The sequence below is a fragment of the Vipera ursinii genome (genome assembly GCF_947247035.1).
Source record: "Vipera ursinii genome assembly, chromosome: Z".
Classification (NCBI taxonomy): Eukaryota; Metazoa; Chordata; class Lepidosauria; order Squamata; family Viperidae; genus Vipera; species Vipera ursinii.
The window spans coordinates 93,499,439-93,526,220 of NC_139517.1; the positions used below are offsets into that span (position 1 = coordinate 93,499,439).

The 26,782-nt window shown below is 37.1% G+C and overlaps 1 protein-coding gene across 9 annotated transcripts in view; it reads left to right on the forward strand.

The window, feature by feature from the left end:
- The window catches only part of SNX13 (sorting nexin 13), a 106,034-nt gene that overhangs the window by 31,554 nt on the left and 47,698 nt on the right, over nt 1-26,782 (forward strand). For all 9 annotated transcript variants that reach the window (XM_083378686.1, XM_083378683.1, XM_083378688.1 and 6 more), the window contains 8 exons: nt 2,839-2,928; nt 5,820-5,941; nt 10,992-11,113; nt 16,596-16,697; nt 17,262-17,350; nt 21,504-21,587; nt 22,751-22,889; nt 25,731-25,819. In XM_083378686.1, the coding sequence (XP_083234812.1) occupies nt 2,839-2,928; nt 5,820-5,941; nt 10,992-11,113; nt 16,596-16,697; nt 17,262-17,350; nt 21,504-21,587; nt 22,751-22,889; nt 25,731-25,819 (837 nt within the window). The remainder of the gene's footprint in view (nt 1-2,838; nt 2,929-5,819; nt 5,942-10,991; nt 11,114-16,595; nt 16,698-17,261; nt 17,351-21,503; nt 21,588-22,750; nt 22,890-25,730; nt 25,820-26,782) is intronic.

Here is a 26,782-nt window from a genome sequence, read left to right on the forward strand (position 1 = left end):
GCCCCATTTCCGACGCTTCATCTCCCGGAGCTCCGCGGAGAACCATGGAGCTCGCTGGGATCTATTGACTTTGCTTGTGGGAAGTCAGCAAGAAATTGCAGGGAAGTACTCACTTAATAAAATGCTAACCAGCTTAAAAATAGCAGGATTTGTGGGGTTGATGTCGCTAAGCTGTGCAGTCATATATCATTGTACCTTTTGACTGCTTTGTTTAGTAATAGAAATTCCACTCCTGGGTACTGTTGATAGTTGAAGATTAATGCTGTATATTATAATTATGTAAAATTTTGTTTTAGGCAAATAGATAATTTTTACTGTACATGTTCTCTCTTCCATCCATGTTGATTGTAGAAATTTAGCCTAATGAAAAATATTGAAGATATAAAAATGTGTGTATTTTTGTGATCTTGGAATTCATGTATTATCTGGATCACGGGTCAGCAACCCGCAGCTCCGGAGCCGCATGCGGCTCTTTCAGCCATCTCCTGCGGCTCCCAGTCCTCTGCCATGCGCAGTCCCAAAAAAACAAAAACAAAACAAAACTGGGACTAAAAACGTTCAACCAATCAATTCAAACTTCTCATGAAAAAAAACCTTGCGAAGCTTGAATTGATTGGTTGAATTTCTTTGGTTTGTGGGACTGCCCACAACCCTCTTTTTCTTCAGACTGCACATGGCAGCAGCGGAGGACTGCTGGAAAGGTGAGTGGGTCGGTCAGTGAGTGGGTCGGTCACTGCTGGGGGTGGAGGAGGCTGCCCACGTTCGGCCTTAGCGGAAGCCAACAACAGCGGTGGAGGTGGCAGTGAGAGAGAGACGCTGGAGGTCTGCTGCATCTCTGTCAGCCTCTGCCTCCCCTGCAGAAACAAATCCCCGTGCCAGCTCTCATGGTAGCAGCGAGCCCCAAGGAGTGGGCAATTGCTCTGCCGGCAGTGGCTGCTGTTGGGGCGGCCCAGTGCAGTCTCCTTCTCTTTGTTTCAGTTTGCTTTCTGCATTTGGAATGAAGACACGAGATTTGGTGTTTCTCCGCGCCCCTGATCAGCAGGCGTGGAGAAACGCCCATTCCCTATGCTGAGCCATCCTAGTTACTTCCCTGGAGTACCTGCATATCTCGCAAGGGTGCACAGGGAATCCGCGTTTCTCCACGCCCGCTGATCGGGTGCGGAGAAATGCCCATTTCCTCTGCTGAGCCGTCCCAGTTGCTTGCGTTGCAGAAGGCAAGCATTTGGAAGGAAGACTTGAGATTCAGTGTTTCTCCGCGCGTGCGGATCTCGCGCTCCATACAGTCTCCCTCTCTTTGTTTCAGCTTGCTTTCTGCATTTGGGATGAAGACTCGAAAGAGGGAGACTGTAAGGAGAGGAAAGTAACTAGGATGGCTCAGCAGAGGGAATGGGCGTTTCTCCACGCCTGCTGATCAGCGTGCGCGGAGAAATGCGGATTCCCTGTGTGCCCTTGCGCGATATGGAGGTGCTACAGGGAAGTAACTGGGATGGCTCAGCAGAGGGAATGGGCGTTTCTCGGGCGCGGAGAAATGCCAAATCTCGTTTCTTCATTCAAAATGCAGAAAGCAAATTGAAACAAAGAGAAGGAGACTGCACTGGGCCGCCCCAATAGCCGCCGCCGGCGGAGCGATTGCCCTGTCCTTGGGGCTCGCTGCTGCCATGAGAGCCTGCACAGGGATTTGTTTCTGTGGGGGAGGTGGAGGCTGATGGATCTGCCGCAGACCTCCAGCGTCTCTCGCTGCCGCCTCTACTGCTACTGTTGTTGGCTTCCGCTAAGGCAGCCTCCTACACCCCCAGCAGTGACATCCGGGGATTCTCAGGTTAAATCGGAACCAAGCATCAAGTGAAAAATTTAGCAGTAGCAGCAGTAGCGGGAGTGGTTTTAATTGCCAAGCGTCCCCATGGAAGTCAGTGGAGGTGCTGCGGCTGGCCTTTTGAGTTGGTGAGTGAATGAGAGTGAGAGAGAAACGTTTTTTGAGCAGTATGAGTGAATGAGCATGAAAGAGGCTTTTTAGAGCAAAAGTGAGGGAATGAGAGAGTGCGAGAGAAGTTTTTGCAAACAAAGCATGAGTGAATGAGAGCGAAAGAGAAGCTTTTCCAAGCAAAGGCGAGTGAATGAGAGCAGAGGGGGCAGGGCGGCTGCATGTCCCCCCTTGGGCTCCACTGTTCTGTCAATCAAGCCTGTTGTTTTGCGCATGCGTGCACATGCGCATCCTTTGCGGCTCCCAGTTTTTTTCTTTCGTGAGGGAACCGGTTCCGAGTGGCTCTTTCACTGTTTCAGGTTGCCGACCCCTGATCTAGATTATATGAATCTACATATATCATTTAGTATATTTTGATATATTGTGATCATTTGAAAATTGTGCACTTATTTCTAAGAGAGTAGTATCTTCTAACGGAAATAGTAAGGTAAGGTGTATGTTATTTATACTATACTATATTATATTATATTTATATTTATATTAGTATGTATATTATTTACATGCCATTCATGTAAATAAGGTTGATTTAAATATCAAGGTCATGAAGCGGCTTGAATTTAGGCTTAGTCCTAGTCCAATATGTTATTCTTTTTATAACAATTTAACGGCAGGATTTATGAGGAAGTAATAACAGTGCAGGTGTGTGTTTGTTTATTTATATCCTGCCTTAATTAAAATCTGGAAAGATCACTGACAAAATAAGTGGAGTAGAATTTTTTTTTGCTTGTATTCCCCCCTCTATTAAATTGTATTTGTGTTTATATTATAAAGCATAGACTTTGTTCAGATTTGTATTTTATGTGAACTAAAATTGCAAGCTAAACTGATAAATTAACTTTGTATATTTTTTCCCAAAGTGCATAGAAGAAATGAAAGAGGAAAGCAAACCTATTAAGATTGATAGGAGGTTAACCGGTGCCTATATAATTGATGAACCTCTGCAGCAAGTGAGTTGAAAAACATTGATTCTTAAAAAATTTATTAATATAATGTTCTGTGAGTTCAATTATTAAATGTAAAGATTTTGATAGGAGAATAATCTAGGTATGTAAATGGTACAATATAATTTATATTACAGGTAACATGAATGCCATGTGCAGTATGAATTATCTGTTCATTTTCAGATCTAGAAAGGAAAATTCACAACATAATATAAAATATACCCTCTTCTGAATGTTTTTGACTTTACCCAAAAGTCTTTGATTCATGAACGTATTGAATGTATGTCTTTTGTCAGCATTTCCCTCTCTGTTTTCCAAGCTAGGATGGTGATACTAATAGACCTCACTTAACCACAACTTCAAATAGCAATCATTTGAAGTTAAACACTACTGAAAAAATAATTGCAACCAATGCCCATATTTATGACCTTGGCAACATCCCCCCCTTCCTCCCTCCCTCTCTTCCTGTGTTCATTGAAACAGTCAGTTAGCATGTCTTGTCTTGTCCTGTGCCCTTTTTTTCCTTCATTTTTCCCCCCTGGCATAGCTACGAGTTTGCTTAAACAAGCAAAGTATTGTTGAGCTATCTTTCTTTCTCCTCCCAAGTTAAACTCAGATTTGTGACGTTAGCTGGCTCCCAGTTGCTGCTTGTAATTGACAAGATTTTAATCAGCGTTATACTTTCAGTTCCTAAGCTGCTTGGGGCCAAGAGCATACTATGCAGTCAGCGCTAACACATTTCTTTCAGTGTGTGTTCTCCATTGTATGCCTGCTTATTGTCTTGTACTCCATTCCTGTCCAGTGAATGAAAATACAAACATTAATTCTCTTCTTGTTCGTTATGCTAATCCAAGTTGAGCACTAGGACAACTGGGAGAGTGGGGAAAAAGAAAAACTGAAATAATGTAAATATTGTAAAATAGTTGCAGTTATGTGATTTTCTGCTTAGTGACAGTTTCATTTAGCAATCAAAGTGCTGGTCCCAATTTGATTGCTAAACGATGGCTACCTGTATTATAGTAATATTTGTTTTCTACTGAGGTTAGGCTAAGAATCAGTTTTAGATTTTTTGTCTTCAGACTCTGATCTGAGGGGGAAAAAGTAGATATAATCTTTGTCCTATAAGCTTGACCCCAACCTTGGTTAATACATTTAGCAAAGATAGATAGCAAAATTGTAATATATACATATATACACACACACATACATATAGATACATACATACATATATACATACTCTTTGATCCTCTGCTTATATTATTATAATATAATATAATTCTTCCCAGTTCTCTCTCCTTCCCCCAATTTACTCTTGAAAGTTCAGAAATGAAAGGAATTGCACAATGATTGCTGTTACTATTTTGGATTGTTTTGGAAAATTAATTGTTTTATAAATTTTATAAATTGTTTTGGAACTAATGGCAGAATTGTTTTAAAAACATAAGTATGCATGTTGAGCATAATTTATTGAATATGATGAAATGTATGCTAGAAGTTTAAATAGCTAGATGAAGTTAAAATCAGCTTTGGTTTTCGTTAGTGCAGGTGTACTATATTATCTGTGCTGTTAATCTGAATAGATCGTAACTAGAATAAGATGTTACTATGATTTGCCTACATGAGGAAATGTCAATATTAGGTAGTTTGCTTATTCTACCACTTCTCCCTGTCTAATGGGGCAAAAACATTTACCTCTTATCTGATCTCAGAAACTATTATTGGAGTAAGCTAATATTAAATCTAAAATAAGTACAAAATTATCACTAATGGATTGCTACAATTCAGGAATGGAAACTTCAGACCATGCATTCTGTGGTAAGAAAGAATGGAACATCATAATTTAATGGAAATTAGCGTAGAGCACCAGGAATGATATTTGAAAAAAATATGTGGAACTTGTATTGATTCTAACAAGCAGGGTTAGAAAGAGCGGTTTTAAGGCTACAAAAATATGAATCATCTATTACAGCTGTTTACTGTAAAGTTATTCTATATAACCCCCCCAAAAATATTATTAAAATAATTGGCTATAGTTTTCTGCATAAATGCTCATGTAATTGTAGATATGCATAAACAGTAGCTCATATACTCATTTTCTCCCACTTGCCAAGTTGCTGTGAGTATCCTGTATTATAACAAAATATCAGAATAGAAAAACTAAAAACAAATAATAAAACAGGTGCACTGAGGAAAGACAGTAAGCAATATTTTAGCAGGTTCACAAATTGTCCCTGTACAAATTATATTAACCTCTTACATAATCACTTAATTCTAGGATTATGAGTATTCAAAGAAAGAAAATAGTCCCCTGAATTATAGAAACACTGTGATAGTATGCATACCACATAGCACACTGAATGGTGTTCTTTGTTTGCTAATATAAATGTACTGATATTTCTAAAATATATCAATTCATATACTTTTTGGCTCCTTCTCAACTTCTGAAATTTCTAGAATATGAAAAAAGCATAAAATATGAAGCTGTAAGGGCTTGAAAAATGAAAGGCAAAGTCCAAAGTACTGGGGTTGAGTGGGGGTGCACACATTTTTATTACTAGAATACATTTCTATATGAAATCCCTTGAAAATAGTCATCAAAGGCAAAAGAGAATCATTGAAAACAGAATTTCCTAGCAAGGGAAATTTTGGGCTCAATTGTGGTATTCCATAATTAATATTGTTATAAGTACTTGAGAGAGTGATCAGTGTTAGCTGTTCGAAGTTTCACAGATTTTTATACATTTTTATAAAGTAAATGCAAACATAATTAGCCCATTATAATTTTTATTTATTTTATGAAGTTGATTTGCTAAATATTTGTGTAATTGTGTAATATTAATGTAATTTATTTATGAATGTTTAATGTTTGATTTTTTTAAAAAATGTATATATTTCAGATCATTCAATTTTCCTTGCGTGACTATGTCCAGTATTGGTATTATACACTAAGTGATGATGAATCTTTTCTTCTTGAAATCAGGCAGACTCTCCAAAATGCACTAATTCAGTTTTCTTCTCGGTAAGAATTATTTTCAGTAGTTTTGAAACATGTCTGTAAAAATCTCCCGATATTTTATAAAAGAAGATTAAATGTGTTTATAGCAATTGCATGTGAGTATCCTCAAACACATGTTATTTACAAAAACTACTTAGGTATTTCACAGAGCAATATTGTTACAGGTTGTCTTTGATTAATAAACATAAGGAACTTAATCAAGTTCAGAGACTAGAAATTACATTACTGCTGAATGAAGGGACTTATGACCCATACTCGAAGTTATGGTCACTGCAGACCCCACAGTCATGTGATTGCAGTCTGGTTTCTTGGTAATCTGTTCACGCTTATGATTGGTTACCAGGCATCCCATGATCATGTGATTGACATTTTTTATCTTCTCTGCTGGCTTCTCCAGACAGTTTGTGGGAAAGCCAGCAGGAAAGGTTCCAAGACACTGCTGCCTGCAAAGAGGATTTCCTCTGGTTTCTGTGGGATGACTGGAAAACATTTATGCAACATTTTGAACATTTGCAGCATGGGGCATTTGCAGCCAGCTCTCAGAACAAGAGGGAGGTTTCTTGTCTCTGGCTGCTGGTTTTAATGCCCCATACTGCAAATAGTCCATGCCAAAATCATGCTTGGATTTAAAGATGGATCCAGCATGGGCCATTTGCCAGATCCCAGAGACAACTCCTCCTCGTTTATGAGGCTGATTGCAAACAAATATCCTATGTTGCAAATACTCTGTGCCATACTCCTGTTGGCTTTTGGAAAGGAGAAAATTACAGTAATTTTATTATTATTTTCTGATATGAATTTGTGTATAAGCAATTAATATCTTATATGAAAAAACATTGTTGAAAAATTGCTTATATCATATGAGGTACGCTTCATTTAATCTCAACTTTTTTCTGAACACTACTTCACTGGATTAACTTTTAGAAAGCATGAAGTGATTATGGAAAATGACAGAAAACATAGTACTTTTAAAAAAGTAAGTTGAACATGACCTTATGCTACAGGAAGTCCTCAATTTATTATCATTTAACAACAGTTCAGAGTTATGACTATCAGAAAAAATGACTTATAAACCATGTTCAGAGTTACAATCATTATACCAATCACGTGATTGCAGTTTGGACAGTTGGCAATTACCTCACATTTATAGCAGTTGCAGACTCCTGCAGTCATGTGTTCATGATTTGGATAATAATAATAATAATAATAATAATAATAATAATAATAATAATAATAATAATAATAATTTGGAAGGGACCTTAGAGATCATCTAGTCCAACACCCTGCTCAGGCAGGAAACCCTATACCATTTCAGGCAAATGGCTGTCCAGTCTCTTCTTAAAAACCTCCAGTGTTGGAGCATTCACCACCTCTGGAGGCAGGTTGTTCCACTGGTTAATTGTTCTAACTGTCAGGAAGTTTCTCCTTACTTCTAGGTTGCTTCTCTCCTTGACTAGTTTCCATCCGTTGCTTCTTGTCCTGCTTTCAGGTGCTTTGGAGAATAGCTTGACTCCCTCTTCTTTGTGGTAGCCCCTGAGATATTGGAACACTGCTATCATGTCACCCCTCACCCTTTTCTTCATTAAACTACACATACCCAATTCCAGCAACCGTTCCCTATATGTTTTAGCCTCCAGCCCCCTAATCATGTTTTTTGCTCTTCTCTGTACCCTTTCTAGAGTCTCGACATCTTTTTTACATCGTGGTGACCAAAACTGGATGCAGTATTCCAGGTGTGGCCTTACCAAAGCATTGTAAAGTGGTATTAGTACTTCACTTGATCTTGATTCTATCCCTCTGTTAATGCAGCCTAGCACTGTGTTGGCTTTTTTGGCAGCTGCAGCACACTGCTGGCTCATATTGAAGTGATTGTCTACTAAGACTCCGAGATCCCTCTCACAGTTACTACTATTGAGCAAGGTACCACCTATACTATACCTATGCATTTGATTTTTCCTGCCTAAGTGTAGAACCTTACTTTTTTCACCATTGAATTTCATTTTGTTAGATAGTGCCCAGTGTTCGAGTCTCTCCAGATCCTTTTGTATTTTAAGCCTATCTTCTGGAGTATTGGCTATTCCTGCCAGCTTGGTGTCGTCTGCAAATTTGATGAGTTCCCCATCTATCCCCTCATCCAAATCATTAATGAAGATATTGAAGAGCACTGGGCCCAGAACAGAGCCCTGGGGCACCCCACTACACACTTCCTTCCATGTAGATGCGGTTCCATTGAGGACCACACGCTGAGTACGGCCTGTCAGCCAGCTACGAATCCATCTGGTGGTAATGCTATCTAACCCACATTTTTCTATCTTATCAAGTAGTAGGTTGTGATCTACTTTATCGAATGCCTTACTGAAGTCCAAGTAAATTATATCTACAGCATTCCTCTGGTCCACTAGTTTTGTCACTTGGTCAAAGAATGTAATAAGATTTGTCTGGCATGATCTGTTTTTGACAAACCCATGTTGACTTTTAGTGATGACTTTGTTTGTATCAAGGTGTTCGCTGATTTGTTGTTTGATTATCTTTTCCAGAATCTTCCCGGGTATTGAGGTTAGGCTGATAGGTCTGTAGTTTCCTGGATCTATTTTTTCCCTTTTTTGAAGATGGGAACTACATCAGCTCTCTTCCAGTCCTCTGGTAGTTCCCCAGTGCTCCAGGATCTTTGAAAAATATAGTTTAGTGGTTCTGAGATCACGTCTGCCAGTTCCTTGAGAACCTTGGGGTGTAATCCATCTGTTCCTGGTGATTTGAACTCGTCTAGGCTGGACAGGTGCTCACTTACCATTTTCTTGCCTATCTTAACTTGCATTTCTATTCTGTTTTTTATGGCACTGGTTTGGGTAGGTTGGACTGTATTTTCCCTTTGTGTAAAGACAGATGCAAAAAATGAATTAAATAGTTTTGCTTTCTCCCTATTGCTTGTCACCTTCTTGCCACTTTCCCCCACTAATGGACCAATCATTTCCTTAACTTTTTTCTTGTTTTTTATATGTTGAAAGAAGCATTTTTTTTGTTATTTTTGACTTTGGTCGCAAGCCTTAGTTCATTTTGAGCCTTAGCTTTCCTTACTTCATCTTTGCAGGCACGGGCTATTTGCTGATATTCTGACTTAGCTATGTGCCACTCTTTCCAATTCTTATACTTGTCCTTTTTATCTTTCAGTTTATCAGAGAGTTCTTTATGCAGCCATGCTGGTTTCTTTTGAGAGCTGTTATTTTTCTTCTTTGTTGGTATTGTACTAGACTGGGCCTTTATTATCTCACTTTTCAAAATTTCCCAAGCTTCTTGAGTTGTTTTCCCCTTTAGGATTCTCATCCATGGAATTCTTCCCATGGAATCTTCCTAGCTGGCTTCTAGTAAAGTCAATTGTGAAAGCCGTATTCACTAAATGACTATGTGATTCATCTTAACAACTGGATAAAAATGCTCACAGAATTGAGCTTAACATAATTTGCTTAACAATCAAAATTCCAATGCCAATTTTCATAAGTTGAGGGATACCTAAAAATGCTAAGAAGAAGATAACTCACTATTAAGTACGTTTAAAAAATAATCCTCGTTTTCATGGAAGTTGTTGTTATTGACTTTTGTTTAAGAGTTCTGATTTCAGTGTTTTCATTTAAAAAAACCTGAACATCTTAGGCTGATGTGAAGAGTTAGCTATAATTTATCTATGCATTTTATCAAAACTTAATAAACTTTAATTTCAGTGAGATTTAGGTAGAATTCAGTTGACGGAGTTATTGCTAATTATCTATGATTCATCATCATTGCCATAAAACATGGCTTTCATACTAAGAACTTCAGCTTGTATAACTATACAGAGGGAGCTTGGTGACATAAAAGGTTTAACATAGTCTGTTGACAGAAAAATACAGTGCCAAGTCTCATGAGGCCCTTTAATGCCACCTATTTGATTCTGTCCTGTGTAACAGTTTGGAAAAGCTGGAGACTTCAATGATAAAATTGGAGCCCTTTTTTGTATATGACTCTATGCAACAATAATTTCTGCAAGGTGCATTATAATGCAAAACATCCCTCAAACTTAGGAAGTGAATGTGGACTGTATATTAGCTCCTTTCTTTTTCAGTTTTTATATAAATTCTGTCACACAAGTTGTTAGAAACCCCTAAAACCATTTCTTATCTCTGGCATCTTTTATGTAAATAACATTGTCATGTTATTTTTTTAGGTAGTGGGACTAAGAGCATTGGGTTCTTTCACAGTGAATTATGATGAAATTGATTCACTCTAAATTAGTCTAAAACCAAAGTAAGATTTTTTATGTAAAGGCAGTTTAGTTGCTGTGCTACTGAGCAAGTGAAATAATAAAAATTAAATTGTATTTTAGGGGTACATTTGTGCTGTCTGGATTTGATGGTTTTCTTGTAGACATTTCATTACCCAATAGGTAACATCATCAGTACTACTCACTGTATTTTAGGATTTAGGGAGATAGAATGCTCAATCCCACAGCACTGGCCCCTTAGGTTTGGTATTTTTTTGTTATTAAATCAAATGTATTGCCAGTTTATACCCACAGCCTCCTCGATTTTCCAAAGGAAAACAATTGCCCAGTTTCCTTATGGTGCAGACACATGCACCTATAATAAGGAACACCTTCATCATCTTGAAAAATTCTTAATGGCAATGCTTTATATTCTCTGTTGTGTTCAAAATGTTTCACCACAAATTAAAGCTAGCTTTATTTTGCAGAAGCCTGGCTTTGGCAAAGCAGATTCATGAATTGGCTGAAATTAATATATTAATATATTGTGTAGAAGGCTATCGTGTCATTCCAGCTGGATAATTTTGTTAAAATCAAACTGAGACCTTTCTCCATTTTGAATGACATTTGTATATACAAAAGCCAAACAAACTGTAATATCAAATAAAAATGATCTTAGCAAAACGGTACATATTGTAGTGTCAAAAATATAACTAAAATTATAATCCAACAAACAAGTGAAGATCAGAGAAATAAAGTGCCACTTTGTATTAGAAGTTTGTTATGTAATACATTGTCATTTTTTATTTTATTTTTAAGGACAAAAGAAATAGATTGGCAACCTTATTTTACTACACGAATTGTAGATGATTTTACTACTCATCTTAGAGTATTCAGAAAAGCTCAGCAAAGAATAAGTGAAAGAGATGATCAGATTAAAGGTACTGCCTAAATATGTTCTCCTTATAGTAATGTTATAATAAATTAAATGAAGGCAGTTTCTTTTTTAAGTTACATTAATTCAAATCTGTCTGTATATAAAGTTATTACTATTTTTATATTTATTTTATTATATTTATAAGGCCATGTAATTTTGATGCAATTCAAGGTATTGTACAAAAACATTAACACAATGTAACAATAAAATAATATTGTAAACATAATAGACAGGCATCCAGAGAGTATGAAAACTTGAAACCAATACTAAATCTGTGAATTCACAAATCATCCTGATACAATGCCTACTGGAAAAGTTAAGTCTTTAAGACTTTCCTGAAAGTCATGGCCATATGGATCTCAGGATCAGTGCTGTTCCAGAAGTAGAACAGCAATACACCTTGTTTTTCCACTAAAAATTCCTTAATTTAGTAACTGTTTTGTTTGCATTACAGATAAATAGCATATTGTATGTGGAATGCATTGTAATATGATACAGAAACATGCTCCACCGCTATTTTTTCTGCTTTCTTTATCCTTGCCCTGATTGTAGGCTTCCCTATAATATACCTTATGTTTTAAGGGAAAATAGAGGCAATTGCAGGAGAATTTAAAGGGAGGGATTAGAAAATTTTGGTTATGTAAATCCAGCATTGGATTCCTGCATAAACAGAAATCACTGGCCAGAGACAGATGTGCCTTCTGTAGAAAAGCTTTCTTGTTTCATTTCTATTCAGCCAGAATTCATACAGTAGGGAAAAAATATTTGATCCCCTGCTGATTTTGTAAGTTTGCCCACTGACAAAGAAACAATCAGTCTATAATTGTAATGGTAGGTTTATTTTACGTGGAATAAGTATTTGATCTCAGCTTGTTACTTGTATAAAAGACACCTGTCACAGAAGCAATCAATCAGTCAATCAGATTCCAAACTCTTCACCATGGCCAAGAGCAAATAGCTGTCCAAGGATGTCAGGGACAAGATTGTAGACCTACAGAAGGCTGGAATGGGCTACAAGACTATTGCCAAGCAGCTTAATGAGAAGGTGACAACAGTTGGTGCGATTATTCGCAAATGGAAGAAACACAAAATAACTGTCAATCATCCTCGGTCTGGGGCTCCATGCAAGATCTCACCTCATGGAGTTTTTATATATACCGTATATACTTGAGTATAAGCCGACTCGAGTATAAGCCGAGACCCCTAATTTTACCCCAAAACTGGAAAAAGTTATTGACTCGAGTATAAGCCGAGGCTGGGAAATGCAGCAGCTGGAGGCTGGATCCCCCGAAAGACGTCTCTGCTGAGATGAGAGAACGGGGTGGCAAGCCGCCAAGAGAATGGGGCGGTGGAGTGCTCCGCCGAGAGAATGGGGCGGCTTGCTGTTCTCTCGGTGCAGCACGGCAGAGGCTGGATCTCGCGAAAGAAGTCTCAGCTGAGCGAGAGAATGAGGCGTCTCAGCGCCCATTTTCTCGGTGAAGACTTCTTTCGGGGGATGCAGCTTCTGCCGCCCCTTTCTCTCAGCTGCCCAGGGGGCTGAAAAATTCGGCTTATACTCAGGTATATACTGAAAATTCGGCTTATACTCAAGTATATACGGTATATATGTTTTCTGAGGTTATATGTTTTATATATATGTTTTCTGAAGATACACACACACACACACACACACACGCACACACACACATATATAAAATTAGTTTTTCAATGTTTACAATAAAATCTTTAAAAAGTAATGTAGTGTACGAGTTACAATAGTTCCATTTCAAGAAGATACATATTATTACAAATCTCCACATTATTATAGCCAATACTTCCTCTCTCTTTTTTCTTCGATATATATTATCTCTTATCTAAATTAACATATTTCTTATTGCTATCCATCAATCACTTAATAGTTTATTTTATTTTATTTTTTGAATGTATATCCATCGATCTTTTAATATATTTCATATTTTAACATTCCATCTTTAAAATATCAAACACCTTATCTATTTTTTCTAGCTTTAATTTTACATTAATATTAAAATTAAAACATTTAAGATTTTGATTTCATATTACTAAATAACCTCTTTTTCCTTTATACAATTCTCTTCAATACTTAATAATGTAATCCAGTTCTCATTTATCTCATTTTCATATCTATCTCAATTTTACAATATTTTAAATAGTAGTCATTAAGATACAAATCGCAAGGAGGAAAAAAAGAAAAAGGAGGAGGACAATAAAATATTCTTGTTTCTCATTTATAGTTTCCACAAATTAAACATTAACCAAAATTTGTTCTATTTTAACATTCAATACATCCTTCATATCTCTGCATCCAAATATACTAACTACATTCTATCATTCTTAGCATATATACATCTTAACCCATATCATTTTAAAAAATTCAATATTTCAGTGTTAATATTCATACATTTGTATTTTATTTTTTATTTTTATTATTATTTTTGTTGGGTAATCAATATTTTTATCTACTCATCAAATCATTCTTGTAATCCCAGTACCATCCTGTCTATTTTAATATTATCTATTTCAGGCCTCTTAAAAATGTTCATATTTCTTCAATCTTATTCTTGCTTTCTTCCTTTGCCATGTCATTTTACGCTTCTTTGCCTCCGGATCATCAAAGCATTCTTGTATTACTGTATCATATTGAGGTGGACCTCCAATCTTCACCTTTGAAGAATTAAAGAATCTGCCAATAGCACCAAATCTTATTTTCACCTCTTGATACAATTGTCCTGGTCCAAGTAAACATCCTTCCATATTTTCTCCATCACCATCTTTATAAACCTGTATTTGTTGACTATTTAATTCTTCTGCCAATGTATTTAATTGTTCAATTTCTTCTATTGAGTCCTGTCCCAATAAAATATTAGTTGTAATCACAGTCTGAGTTTGAGCTTGTTTCATCGAAATACTTTCTAACTCTTTCCCAAAGGCTCTTATTTCATCGCCAGCTGTAGAAAGAAGCTGATAAGTTTGGTAGGATATTTCCCACAGAGCATGAATTTGTTTTTGAAAATCTTCCATTGTAGACCCTTACACCTGGTGTTCAAGGTTACTCTTTATCCCCAGAATTGCAATTTCAAATTTAGCCACTGGGTGTCCTCCAAGTACTTTAAGAGTCCTTTTCTTTTGTTATTTCTTCTTTAAACTTTTTTTTTTGTTTCCAAAAAATACCCCTGAATTTGTTCGCCACCTTCCGAGGGAGGGTTAAATTCCCCCTCCCTCTCCACAGGGGGAAAAGTACTTAGCAGCTTAATTAGGTGAAAAAGAGCTGATTGAGGTACAAGAGAGGATTCTTACCCTTGACTCTTCCACGCTGCTTTAATGTTGCCTGATGTTAGCTTTGACTTCAGCTGTCTGCAGCTTAGGAGCTGGCCATATTCCTATGGTCAGTCATTAGTCCGCTGGTACAAAGGCAATGCAGGCACTAACAAGGGGGTTGCTGCCCCCCCCACGTTTCTGCAAAGGCCCCTTCTGTCTGGACACCCTTCCAGGGCAACTTCGGTCCCTCTAGGACCCCCCAGTGATGCAAATCTGGACATGGAAGATGGGAGCTGTCCTTCAGACGTCCATTTTACAGCTGTAGGCAAACCGGAAGTCCTCACCTCATGGAGTTTTAATGATCATGAGTACGGTGAGGAATCAGCCCAGAATTACATGGGAGGATCTTTTCAGTGATCTCAAGAGAGCTGGGACCACAGTCACCAAGTTGGTAACACACTATGCCGTGAAGGACTGAAATCATGCAGTGCCCTCAAGGTCCCCCTGCTCAAGAAAGCACATGTACAGGCCAGTCTGAAGTTTGTCAATGAACTCAACTCAACTCGCCATTTTTGGAGGAGAAGGAATGCTGCCTGTGACCCCAAGAATACCATCTCCACCGTCAGACACGAAGATGGAAATATTATGCTTTGGGGGTATTTTTCTGCTAAAGGAACAGGACACCTTCACTGCATCAAAGAGACGATGGACAGGGCCATGTACCGTCAAATCGTGAGTGAGAACCTCCTTCCCTCAGCCAGGGCATTGAAAATGGGTCATGGATGGGTATTCCAGCATGACAATGACCCAAAACACACGGCCAAGGCAACAAAGGAGTGGCTCAAGAAAAAGCACATCAAGGTCCTGGAGTGGCCTAGCCAGTCTCCAGACCTTAATCCCGTAGAAAATCTGGAGGGAGTTAAAGGTTTGAGTTGCCAAACAGCCTCGAAACCTTAATGACTTGGAGAGAATCTGCAAAGAGGAGTGGGACAGAATCATTCCTGAGATGTGTGCAAACCTGATGGCCAATTTCAAGAAATATCTGACCTCTATGATTGCCAACAAGGGGTTTGCCACCAAATACTAAGTCATGTTTTGCAAAAGGGTCAAATACTTATTTCACTCATTAAAATGCAAATCAATTTATAACTTTTTTGAAATGCGTTTTTCTGGATATTTTTTTTGCGGTTGTTCTGTCTCTCATTTTTAAAATAAGCTTACTATTACAATTATAGACTGATCATTTCTTTGTCAGTGGGCAAACATACAAAATCAGCAGGGGATCAAATATTTTTTCCCCTCACGGTAACCTGGATGGAAGGAAGACAACTTGAAGGGGTAGAGTATATCAACCGCTGGTCTTGAATGTAGAATATTTTGGCCATCTTCACATGATTTGCAAAGTAACTAAAAGAAATGGAAATACAGGATGTGCAATACAATACAGCCTAGCAAATAACAGTTCGCCTACTACTGCACAAACCAGTAAGAATTATTATTCTTTTTTGCTATGTGTTATACATTCAAATGCAAGAACATATTCCTTACTATCTTTTGTCTGATGTGGAAGACACTATCTACACTCTATAGTACTGTAAATGCAGTACAGCTGTAGGTACAATGTATTCTTCGAAATTGACAGTAAGTCTCTTCATTAGCAACTGTTTACCTTTGAAAATATAGGAAAAGATAATTAAATTATCAAACCATATATAAATAGTTCATAAATGTTAAATAATGGACGCGGTGGCTCTGGGTTAGGACGCTGAGCTTGTCGAACAGAAGGTCGGCAGTTTGGCAGGTCGAATCTCGAGTGCCGCGTAACAGTGAGTGCCTGTTACTTGTCCCAGCTTCTGCCAACCTAGCAGTTCGAAAGCACGTAAAAATGCAAGTAGAAAAATAGGGACCACTACGGTGGGAAGGTAACAGCATTCTGTGCGCCTTTGGTGTCTAGTCATGCTGGCCACATGACCACGGAGACGTCCTCGGACAGGCACTGGCTTTTCGGCTTTGAAACAGAGATGAGCACCGGCCCCTAGAGTCGGAAATGACTAGCACGCATGTGCGGGGGAACCTTTACCTTTACCTAAATGTTAAAATAAGATGTTAATAAGGAGGAGAAATATGAATGCAATTACTTCAGTAATAGGGATAATTGCAGACCAAATTCTTCTAGATAAAATCTGCTCAAGTTTCCAATTTTGGTGTAGATGGAGCAGAAGATCTTGTAGATACATTTTTTGAAGTTGAAGTTGAAATGGAAGAGACCATCTGTCGTGATCTAGTCTGCACATCTCCCAAAGATGAAGAAGGTATATGATTATTTTCTTTCTTAATTATGCTTTAAATGAAATGTGCTGATCATCATCTATATTATACAGTATAGACATAGATAACTTTATTAAGCTTTAAAACATAATTAACATAGGATAAAAATAGTAGCTATTAATTATGTGCAAATTATATGACTAATTAATTATAAAAGGATTATATACTTTAAAAGAAAGAATATGATTGGTTAAAAATTAAAAGTCTGCAGTGAACTATTTAAGGGAAGAAGAAATTGATTTGTCTAAATGTGTATATTGATAGTTATTTGGTGGTCAATAAGCATTTTTATATCATAGATATGATATTTAATTCTATTGTTGGGGAAAGGAATAGTATTTTTATACTATATTTTCTTTAGTTTAGAAAAGTTGCAAAATGTTTCCAATGTTTAATCCTATCACTAAACTTATCTAAAGCTTAGATGTATATTTACATCTAAAATAGTCAATGGTATTTGAAGTATGTAAAATCTTGGTAGATAGGTGGATGGATGGATAGATGAATATTACTAGATTTTGATACACATTCTTACCTTGTACTTTTAGGATTCCTAAGGGATCTGTGTGAAGTTTTATTGTATTTATTGCTACCTCCCGGGGACTTCCAGAACAAGATCATGAGATATTTTGTCAGGGTAAATTTAATTTCATATTATATTACTGCAGTAATCTAATATTCTTTAGCGTAAGAGCTGCATAATATTTATATAATAATATAAATATTATTTAAATATTTATGTAAATATAAATGTTTATATAATATATACAATTTTAAAATAATTATTAAATATAATATTCATTAGCATTATCTGAAAATAAAATGGACAGTCTACAATTGAGAACTTGTTTTTAAAGAAGTCCCAGAGATTGACCAACTTCATTTTGCTTTTCATTCTTTTACCTCAACATGGTACTGAGTCATTTTTTGAACAAGAGCTCCAATTGAGGCAAGAAACATCTGCCCGGAAATACAGGAGACATGCATTAATTCTCTGCTATTTCTAATACTTCTGTATCTAATAATCGTAGACATCTTACATAACTGTATACAGGTAGTACTCAAATTATGAATGTAACGGTGCCTGCCCATTAAATTCATAACCCAAGGATTTGTTGGAGTGTATCACATAAAATGAATGTGAAAACACCTGCTTTTACCCACGCATTCACTAATCGAACGTTCAGTTGGTTAAGTGCACAGGAGACATCTCAGGGTAGGGAAGGCCATGGGGGGGGCTACTGATAGAACAGGCCAGCTGTTTAATACCATCCAAGGCTTTGCCCAATCCACTGAGATATCTCATGTTCTCCATAATTGCTCTTCCCATCTTGCCGTGCCAGGTGTCCATAGGCACTGGGCCTGTGGAGACTCACCTTGCGAAGATCTAGTGAACTGTCTCTTCTCCAGCCTCTCTTCCACGGTTTCTGTCCCTGCTCCTGGCGCTCCAAAAGTGGAGTGGGGAGATCAGGATGAGTGTGCCCTGCTTGGTTTCTTGACTCACCGAGGCTGCATGCCATAGGTGGAACATTGGGCAGCCTCGGTGAGTCTTCCCCAAAGGCTTGTAGTCTCGGCACAAAAAGTATTTGCACTCCGATGGTAGGGGCTGGGGCAGCGAAATCATGTTGCCTCAAAATGTCCCATTGGCTTACAAACTTTTGCCCAGAGACTGGAAGCTTCTGGGCACTGTGATCTTGCAGGACTTCACTTCACCATTCTTTGCAAAAGCGGATGGGGGGAACAGGCAGGGTGAATATTACAGCGCCTATGTGGTTCATAAAGGCAAACAACTGTCATGGTGCTGCAAAATTCATAACCTTGGGACTGTGTCATAAGTATTTGGGGAGGTTATGTCACAACTTTGAACAGTCACTAAGTGAAATATTGTAACTCAAGGATTATCTGTATAAGAAAACCTGTAACATCAGCTTTTGCTTCATGCTAAACATAAACATAAATGATACAAAGCTAATCTTATTAGATTCTAGTCTAATAATTATAGATTATATTTTGTTTTGTGTTTTGCAAAATACAGACACACTTATATACAAGTAGTTCTTGACCAATGGCTATTCATTGAATGACGGTTTTAAATTATGACAATCCATCCTCAAAGTTGTGGCTGTTACATTCCAGCTCACAGCCACATGATTGCAATTTGGGCACCTGGCAACTGGCTTGCATTTACAATGGTTGCAGCACCTTTCAGTGATTTGTGACTTTCCCAACTGGCTTCCAACAAAGTCAATTGAGGAAGTCAGATTCACTTAACAAATCTATGATTCACTTAACCTTGTAATTCATTTAACTGCAATAAAAATGGTTGTAAAATTGAGTCTGCTCACGTGATGACTCGCTTAACGATCATATTGCTTAGAGCACGGGTGTCGAACTCACCACATCACGTGACGTGTCATGATGTATCACGACTTTTTTCAGATTGCCGGAGCTGGGGTGGGTGTCACCCCCGCATGATGCAACCGGTCCACAGGCCAGCAGGTTGACACCTCTGGCTTAGACACTGGAATTCCAGTCCTAATTCTGGTAGTAAGTTGAGGATTCTCTCTATAAAGAAAAACCAGGATAAAATGATGATGATTATAATAATGTATCATCTTTTTTGCACTGTTTCACCACTAATCAACTATTTTGCCACTGTATTTTCAAGAGCTACTGCTCTACTGCTTTTCTTTTACCACTTCTTAATAACTATAGATATCTTTTCAGTTTAAACATATTTTTTACACAACATTTTCTTAAGTAAAGTTTTAATTCTATACCAGCATCCTTCTCTCTAAAACGTATAAAGTGGTTGGGACATCTGATATCTCCCAAAATTCATAAAATGAATATGATATTTGTTTGAAAGTAATCTAGCTGAAGCTAAGCAAGATCAGATCTAGTTAGTTAAACAATAAAGCTGTAAGATAGATTGGGAAGTTAGGAAATATTCTGAAAAAATGTTGTAGCAAACACACAAATATTTTATCAGACTCTTTTTCCTAAGGTAAGCAGGACCTACAGGTAGTCCTTGACATCTTTGGTTCAAGAACAGTTCAAATTTATAATGGCCTCAGAAAAAGTAATTTATAACCTGTCCTTGAACCTAATCACATCATCCCTCTAGTAACATAATTCACATTCCAGATGCCTGACAAACAGCTCACATTTACAACCAGTTCAATATCCTGCATTCATGTGATGGTGATTTGTGACCTATCTTGCCAGTTTCTGGCAAGTAGTATTAATTGGGGAATTTGACAATCATTTATGTAACGAACCATGTTGATTTGCTTAATGATCATAGTAAAAATGGTTGTAAATTTGTGTTCAGTCATATTCTGATCACAATTGAGGTTGTAAGTGAGGAGAACTGTAATTTGGTGTTGATACGCATAGAATAAAACATTGTTTTTCATTGTCAATAATATCTCACGCTACAATTTATACTGTAAAAATGCAGGTTTTAAAATAGCATCATTACAGGTTTCATTATTAACAATAACTATTCATATGTAGCCATTAGCTGTTATCATGATGTTTAAAACCATGATTAGGAAAAAATGCTTCAGACTTCATATTTGTGTCATTGTCTGCTATTCAGCAAGGTAGCCTAATTTTTTTGCAGCAGTATCTTCAGGCTTGAACAGAGCCCTAAAATTTGCCAGACTACTGAATGAATAGTAAACAGTTGCTGCACTTATACATAGAACCTAATTCTTCTTCTAAATCATTTTCAAAATGTAGACAACCCATGTGGTAGTAAGCTATCTCTAACTAATCTGTTGCATAAAATATTAATGAAAGCTAGTTTTTATCTGCGCTGTTTTTTCAGTATGCAAACTATGTAGTTATCTTTATTACATTTTTGTTGTATTAAATATCTATGAGTTTCTGTTGTTAAAAAACTTTACATTCAACTGACTTAAGATTCAGAGAGTAACAAAATTAATCTTTTCAGGCTAATTTTTATTATCCAGTTATGATGACAAGGTGATGAAATGGGATTGCATCATCGCATTTATTGTTATCATGGGTAGTATGTTTATATTGAGAAAATCTACTGAATATGTCTTTTTGCAGTGGTCCTCCAAAATAAGGAAGAATTGGACAGTAGGCTTTCTTCAGAGACATGAACAAACACAGTTATCAAATATAAATATCTTGTATTTCAAGAATACAGAATTTTCAAAAACTTTTGAAAAAGGAAACTTAATTCAGAATCAATATTTAGGTCATATTTCAGACATTTCGTTTTTTTCTTGCAATCTTAGTTCCTATTCATCTTTTCAGCATTTCTTCTCTTTCCTTCATAGAAAAGTGAAAAGTTCAAACTAGTAACTCAATGCGAAGATATTGGTATAGATTCTGTAATTTGAAATCAGGATAGTAGAGGTTTTAAATAATTAGTAGTGTATTTAAATAATTTAAATGTATTTAAATAATTTAAATGTTGACTCTTCAGTGCTTATAGAACATGGGGACAGTGTATGCAGCCATTCTTTGTATTATTAAATTGGAGTGGAAGATGATTAATGAAAAAAGATTTCAGTTTAATTATGTTCTTATTGGATTTGGTATTTAGAGTTAAAATGTGCTTGTGCTTACTTAGGGGCATAAATCTGAAAACTGGCTGCTACTTACTGAAAATAATCCTTAAAGTATATTAAATGTATTTTTCAAAATATATGAAAGATTTTTCATTCATTCATTCATTCATTCATTCATTCATTCATTCATTCAATTTGTATAGCCACGTAGGTCTAATTTTACTTTCCATTTTTTTTCAGGAAATCCTTTCTCAAGGAATTCTTCTTCCATTAATAAATCAGCTCAGTGATCCTGATTATATTAATCAGCATTTCATATGTATGGTAAGTTATTTAAAAATCTTTGGTGCATAAAGCCAAACCTAGCAATACAGGAACCAACAATTTTCAGGCTAAACAGAATAGTTAAGTAAATATATTTCAGCTTCAACTGCCTCCTATTCTTGAAAACAGCAGGAAAATTGATTCAGAAAAAGCAGAGTAAAAAAATACTAATCCTGGAGATGATGGGTGGATGCAGGATAGACAGATATACAGATAGATAAAACATGGATGGATAATTGGATAGATAAACATGGCTATAGAGATAAATAAATAAATATGTATAAACGTATATATTTGCATTTGTAGTATAAATGTAAACCCAATTTTTCTTCAAATTCAGGTGTGTATTTATTATTGATAGTCCTTCCTCATCAACCACAGTAGGCACCAGCAATTCCGCCACTAAGTGGTGCAGTCATTTAGCATCGTGTTACATGATTGGGCTGACATAGGACATCAATTCCTGCTAAGATCAGTAAACAAATAACTGGTGGTTATTAAGTGTGATATCACATGACCGCAACTTGCCATTTCATGTCAGCTTGTTCATTAACTTTGCTTGTTGGAAGCTAGCTGTGAAGGTAGTGAGATGCTGCTATCATAAATGTGGGCTGGTTCCAAACACCCAAATCACGATGTGTGACCATGGGAGACCGGAACTTTGAACACTAATTGTAAATCTTTGTTTTCAGTTATAAATTTGACAATCACTGAATGAGTGGTTGCTAAGTGAAGACTACCTATATTTGTATGTTGTTGTTTATATTTTCTAAATAAGAAATGAGTGAATATTGCAGATACAGAATTTGGATACATTAGGGTTCATAGTGAGGAACGACAGTTCTATAGGTAACAAATACTCTGACACTTATAACCTCTGAGATTGTGATTGTTGTCTATTTTCAACATTCATATACTTGATGTACTCATTTAAACCCTGACCTACTCATATAAATATTTTCCTTTATTGGAATCATGGACTTCTCTAAGCAACTATATATAAAAAAGGTAAAGGATTCCCTGTGGGTCTTACTCTGCTAGTTGTATCCGACTTTAAGGGATGGTATATAAATGCAGACTTTAAAAGCAAGTGCTTATTTTAATATAAAATTCACATCTGAAAAATGTGTTTTTATTAACATTTTCTTTCTCACATATTTCAGATTCGTGATTCAATTTGCAATTATGAGGCCTTTATGAACATAGTTAAAGTAAGTGATAAAGTAGGAGAGTTAGAAGCAGTAAGAGAAAAAGCCACAGAAGAACTGCAGTATCTTCGTTCCTTGGATACAGCTGGAGATGGTTGGTATTGTTACGTTTACATTTACAATTATTATATTTCATTTCATTTCATTTATTGGATTTCTATACCGCCCTTCTCCCTAGGGACTCAGGGCGGTTCACAGGGCATATATAAATAGGTATACAAAAATTAAAAGAAAATTAAACCATGCCCAATTAAAATACAACAATAGTAAAATAATAAAACCAATTAAAAAACCCATATTCCCCTTCAGGCCAGACCAGCTAACTCAAACAAGTGGGTCTTCAACCCGCGACGGAAGGATCGGAGGTCCGATGCCATCCGGAGCTCAACCGGCAGTTGGTTCCATAGTGCCGGAGCACCCACAGAGAAGGCCCTCCCCCTGGGGGCCACCAGTCGACATTCCCTGACTGGAGGCACCCTGAGGAGGCCCTCTCTGTGGGCACGCACAGGGCGGAGGGGAGTTGACGCTGGCAGCATAATAATAATATTTATAATAATAATAAATAATAATATTTATATAATATTATTAATAAAATATTATATAATAAAATATATAATTATAAAATATTATAATAAAATAATATTTATAATTATTATTATTATTATTTATATAATAATTATTATAATTATTATTATATAAAGAGCCTTGGTGGAGCAGTGGGCTGATGCCTCCTTAAGTAACACCATCTGCCTGCAATTAGTGCAGGTTCGCATCCCACCAGGCTCAAGGTTGACTCAGCCTTCCATCCTTCCGAGGTAGGTAAAATGAGGACCCAGATTGTTGGGGGCAATAAGCTGACTTTGTAAAAATGCCGCTTGGGGGGGGCGCGAAAGCCCTACTAAGCGGGCATATACATAGAATGAAGGCTATTGCTAATCACATTTGATTTGTGCTTAGATTGTAAGCCGCCCTGAGTCTTCGGAGAAGGGCGGGATATAAATGGGATTATAATTAAAAATTAAATTAAAATAAGAGGCTACTTTTTCACGTAGCATTATCTTAGAAGTTAGAAGGTTATAATCTTTCTTAAGGGATAAATTTTCTACTTAAGAATTAGATAACTTGAGAATTTTGAGAAAAGCCAGAATTTAAGATATAGAATGAAGATGCAAGTAGCCTTGCAATATTTAATTCTGCCTCATATAAGCTTCTTGGATAGCTAGATAAATTTCCATAACTGACTTTTGGAATAATAAGAAACTTCCTTCTCTTGAATAACAAGATTTTTATGATTTTATCCCATTTTTGTTATGTTGTGGAATTTAAATCTGCATATAAGCTTGTCAAGATGGGATATCATTTAGTTGGAAGCCATGTGCTCTATGTATAAAATTTCCGTTAAGAAACTAATTCCAGTAGGCATTGTAAAGGAAAAAGAATTTTGTAGGTAATTGTATGCTGTGGAAATACTTGTTCTGGCAAGTTGTGGAATACAGTCTGGATTTCCAGAAGGCAAAGTGGCTAAAGAACTTGAAAAGTTTGGTCAATAAAAAGAGGATTAAAATGGCTCCTCCCTCACTATTCTCATAGTGTATCTCTAGCTATGCAGATAGTTACAGTATTTTAGTCCAGCAAGATTCTGTCTATAGGTGAAAAACAATAAAGGACCTACTGTTACATAATTCCAAATGCCATTCTTCGTTCTTGGCACCTGAAACAAATTTAATGTATGTAAGGGCTAGAGGTTATTTTAAAAGACTATTTTGTTTTAAAATGAGTTTTTCATCATAGTTAATGTTACACTCAATCATGAGGTATTTATTTATTTATTTATTTATTTATTTATTTATTTGTTTTTATATATCGCCCTTCTCCCGAGGGACTCGGGGCGGTGTACAGAGGAAGGTAGGTATACAATTAAACAATAGTAAAAACAAATGAAACCCCAAGAGCTATCAGGCCAGGCCGGACTGCTGGAACAAGTAAGTTTTTAAGTCGCGCCGGAAGCTGCGAAGGTCGGGGGCCATCCGGATTTCGGTAGGCAGGCAGTTCCAGAGGGTTGGCGCACCCACTGAGAATGCCCTCCCCCTGGGGGCCACCAGCCGGCATTCTTTGACCGGTGGCACCCTGAGGAGACCCTCTCTGTGGGAGCGCACAGGACGGAGGGGTGTTGACGTTGGCAGAAGGTGCTCCCGTAGGTAATCCGGACCCATGCCATGTAGGGCTTTGTATGTCATCATTAGCACCTTGAATTTCACTCGGAAGGCAACCGGAAGCCAGTGCAGCTCACGGAGGAGAGGTGTGATATGGGAGTATCGGGAGGCCCCCAAAAGTGTTCGTGCAGCTGCACTCTGCACCAGTTGAAGCTTCCGAGTGGCTCTCAAGGGCAGCCCCATGTATATCCTTAGGTTTTCAAAAGTTGTTTTTATATATACAGTAAATACAATGCTTTTATGTCTATAATGAGGACCCAGATTGTTGGGGGCAATAAGCTGACTTTGTAATAATGCCGCTTGGGGTGTGTGTGAAAGCCCTAATAAGCAGGCATATACATAGAATGAAGGCTACTGCTAAGCTTGTAAGCCGCCCTGAGTCTTCGGAGAAGGACGGGATATAAATGGAATTAAAATAAATAAATAAATAAAAATAATGTATCTCATGATTTTAGAATGAAACTTAGAATGAAAGCTAGAAAAATACAAGAATGTATTTTACTGCAATAGTTCAGAAAACCCAAGTTTTCATTGCCAGCACATATTAACTTCGTTAAAAGTTCTGTGCTTATCTTTAACAGTATTGATTCCATTTTGAAAAAAAAATTCTTTACAGAGTTTGATTGTCTTCTCCTTTGTAATCTTGAGCAATACATTTCCAACTTCTTAGGAATTTAAATGGATGTGTTTTATCCTTTTCAATCTTAACTTTTTCTTTTCAGATATTAACCACATTAAAAATCAGATAAATAGCTTACTCTTTGTTAAGAAAGTATGTGATTCAAGAATACTAAGGCTACAGTCAGGAAAAGTAAGTATGTTTAATGTATTGCAATTATACATAAGCATCGGAGTCAACTATGATACTTGATTTTCTAAATCAAATAATTTGTTTTTGTTGTTAGTTGCGAAGTCGTGTCCAACCCATCGCGACCCTATGGACAATGTTCCTCCAGGCCTTCCTGTCCTCTACCATCTTCTGGAGTCCATTTAAGCTCACGCCTACTGCTTCAGTGACTCCATCCAGCCACCTCATTCTCTGTTGTCCCCTTCTTCTATTGCCCTCAATCTTTCCCAGCATTAGGCTCTTCTCCAGTGAGTCCTTCCTTCTCATTAGGTGGCCAAAGTATTTGAGTTTTAGCTTCAGGATCTGGCCTTCTAAAGAGCAGCCAGGGTTGATCTCCTCTAGGACTGACCGGTTTGATCGCCTTGCAGTCCAAGGGACTCGCAGGAGTCTTCTCCAGCACCCTAGTTCAAAGGCTTCAATTCTTTGGCGCTCAGCCTTTCTTATGGTCCAGCTTTCACTGCCATACATTGCAACTGGGAAGACCATAGCCTTGACTATACGCACTTTTGTTGACAGGGTGATGTCTCTGCTTTTTAGTGTGCTGTCTAGATTTGCCATGGCTTTCCTCCCAAGAAGCAAGCGTCTTTTAATTTCTTGGCTCCAGTCCCCATCTGCAGTCATCTTGGAGCCCAGGAAAATAAAATCTGTCACTACCTCCATTTCTTCCCCATCTATTTGCCAGGAATTGAGAGGGCCAGATGCCATGATCTTGGTTTTCTTAATGTTTAGTTTCAACCCAAGTTTTGCACTCTTCTTCTTCACTCGCAACAAGAGGCTGTTTAGTTCCTCTTCACTTTCTGCCATTAGAGTGGTATCATCTGCATATCTTAGGTTGTTGATATTTCTTCCGGCAATCTTAATTCCAGCTTTTGATTCATCTAGCCCTGCCTTTCTCATGATGTGCTCTGCATATAAGTTAAATAGGCA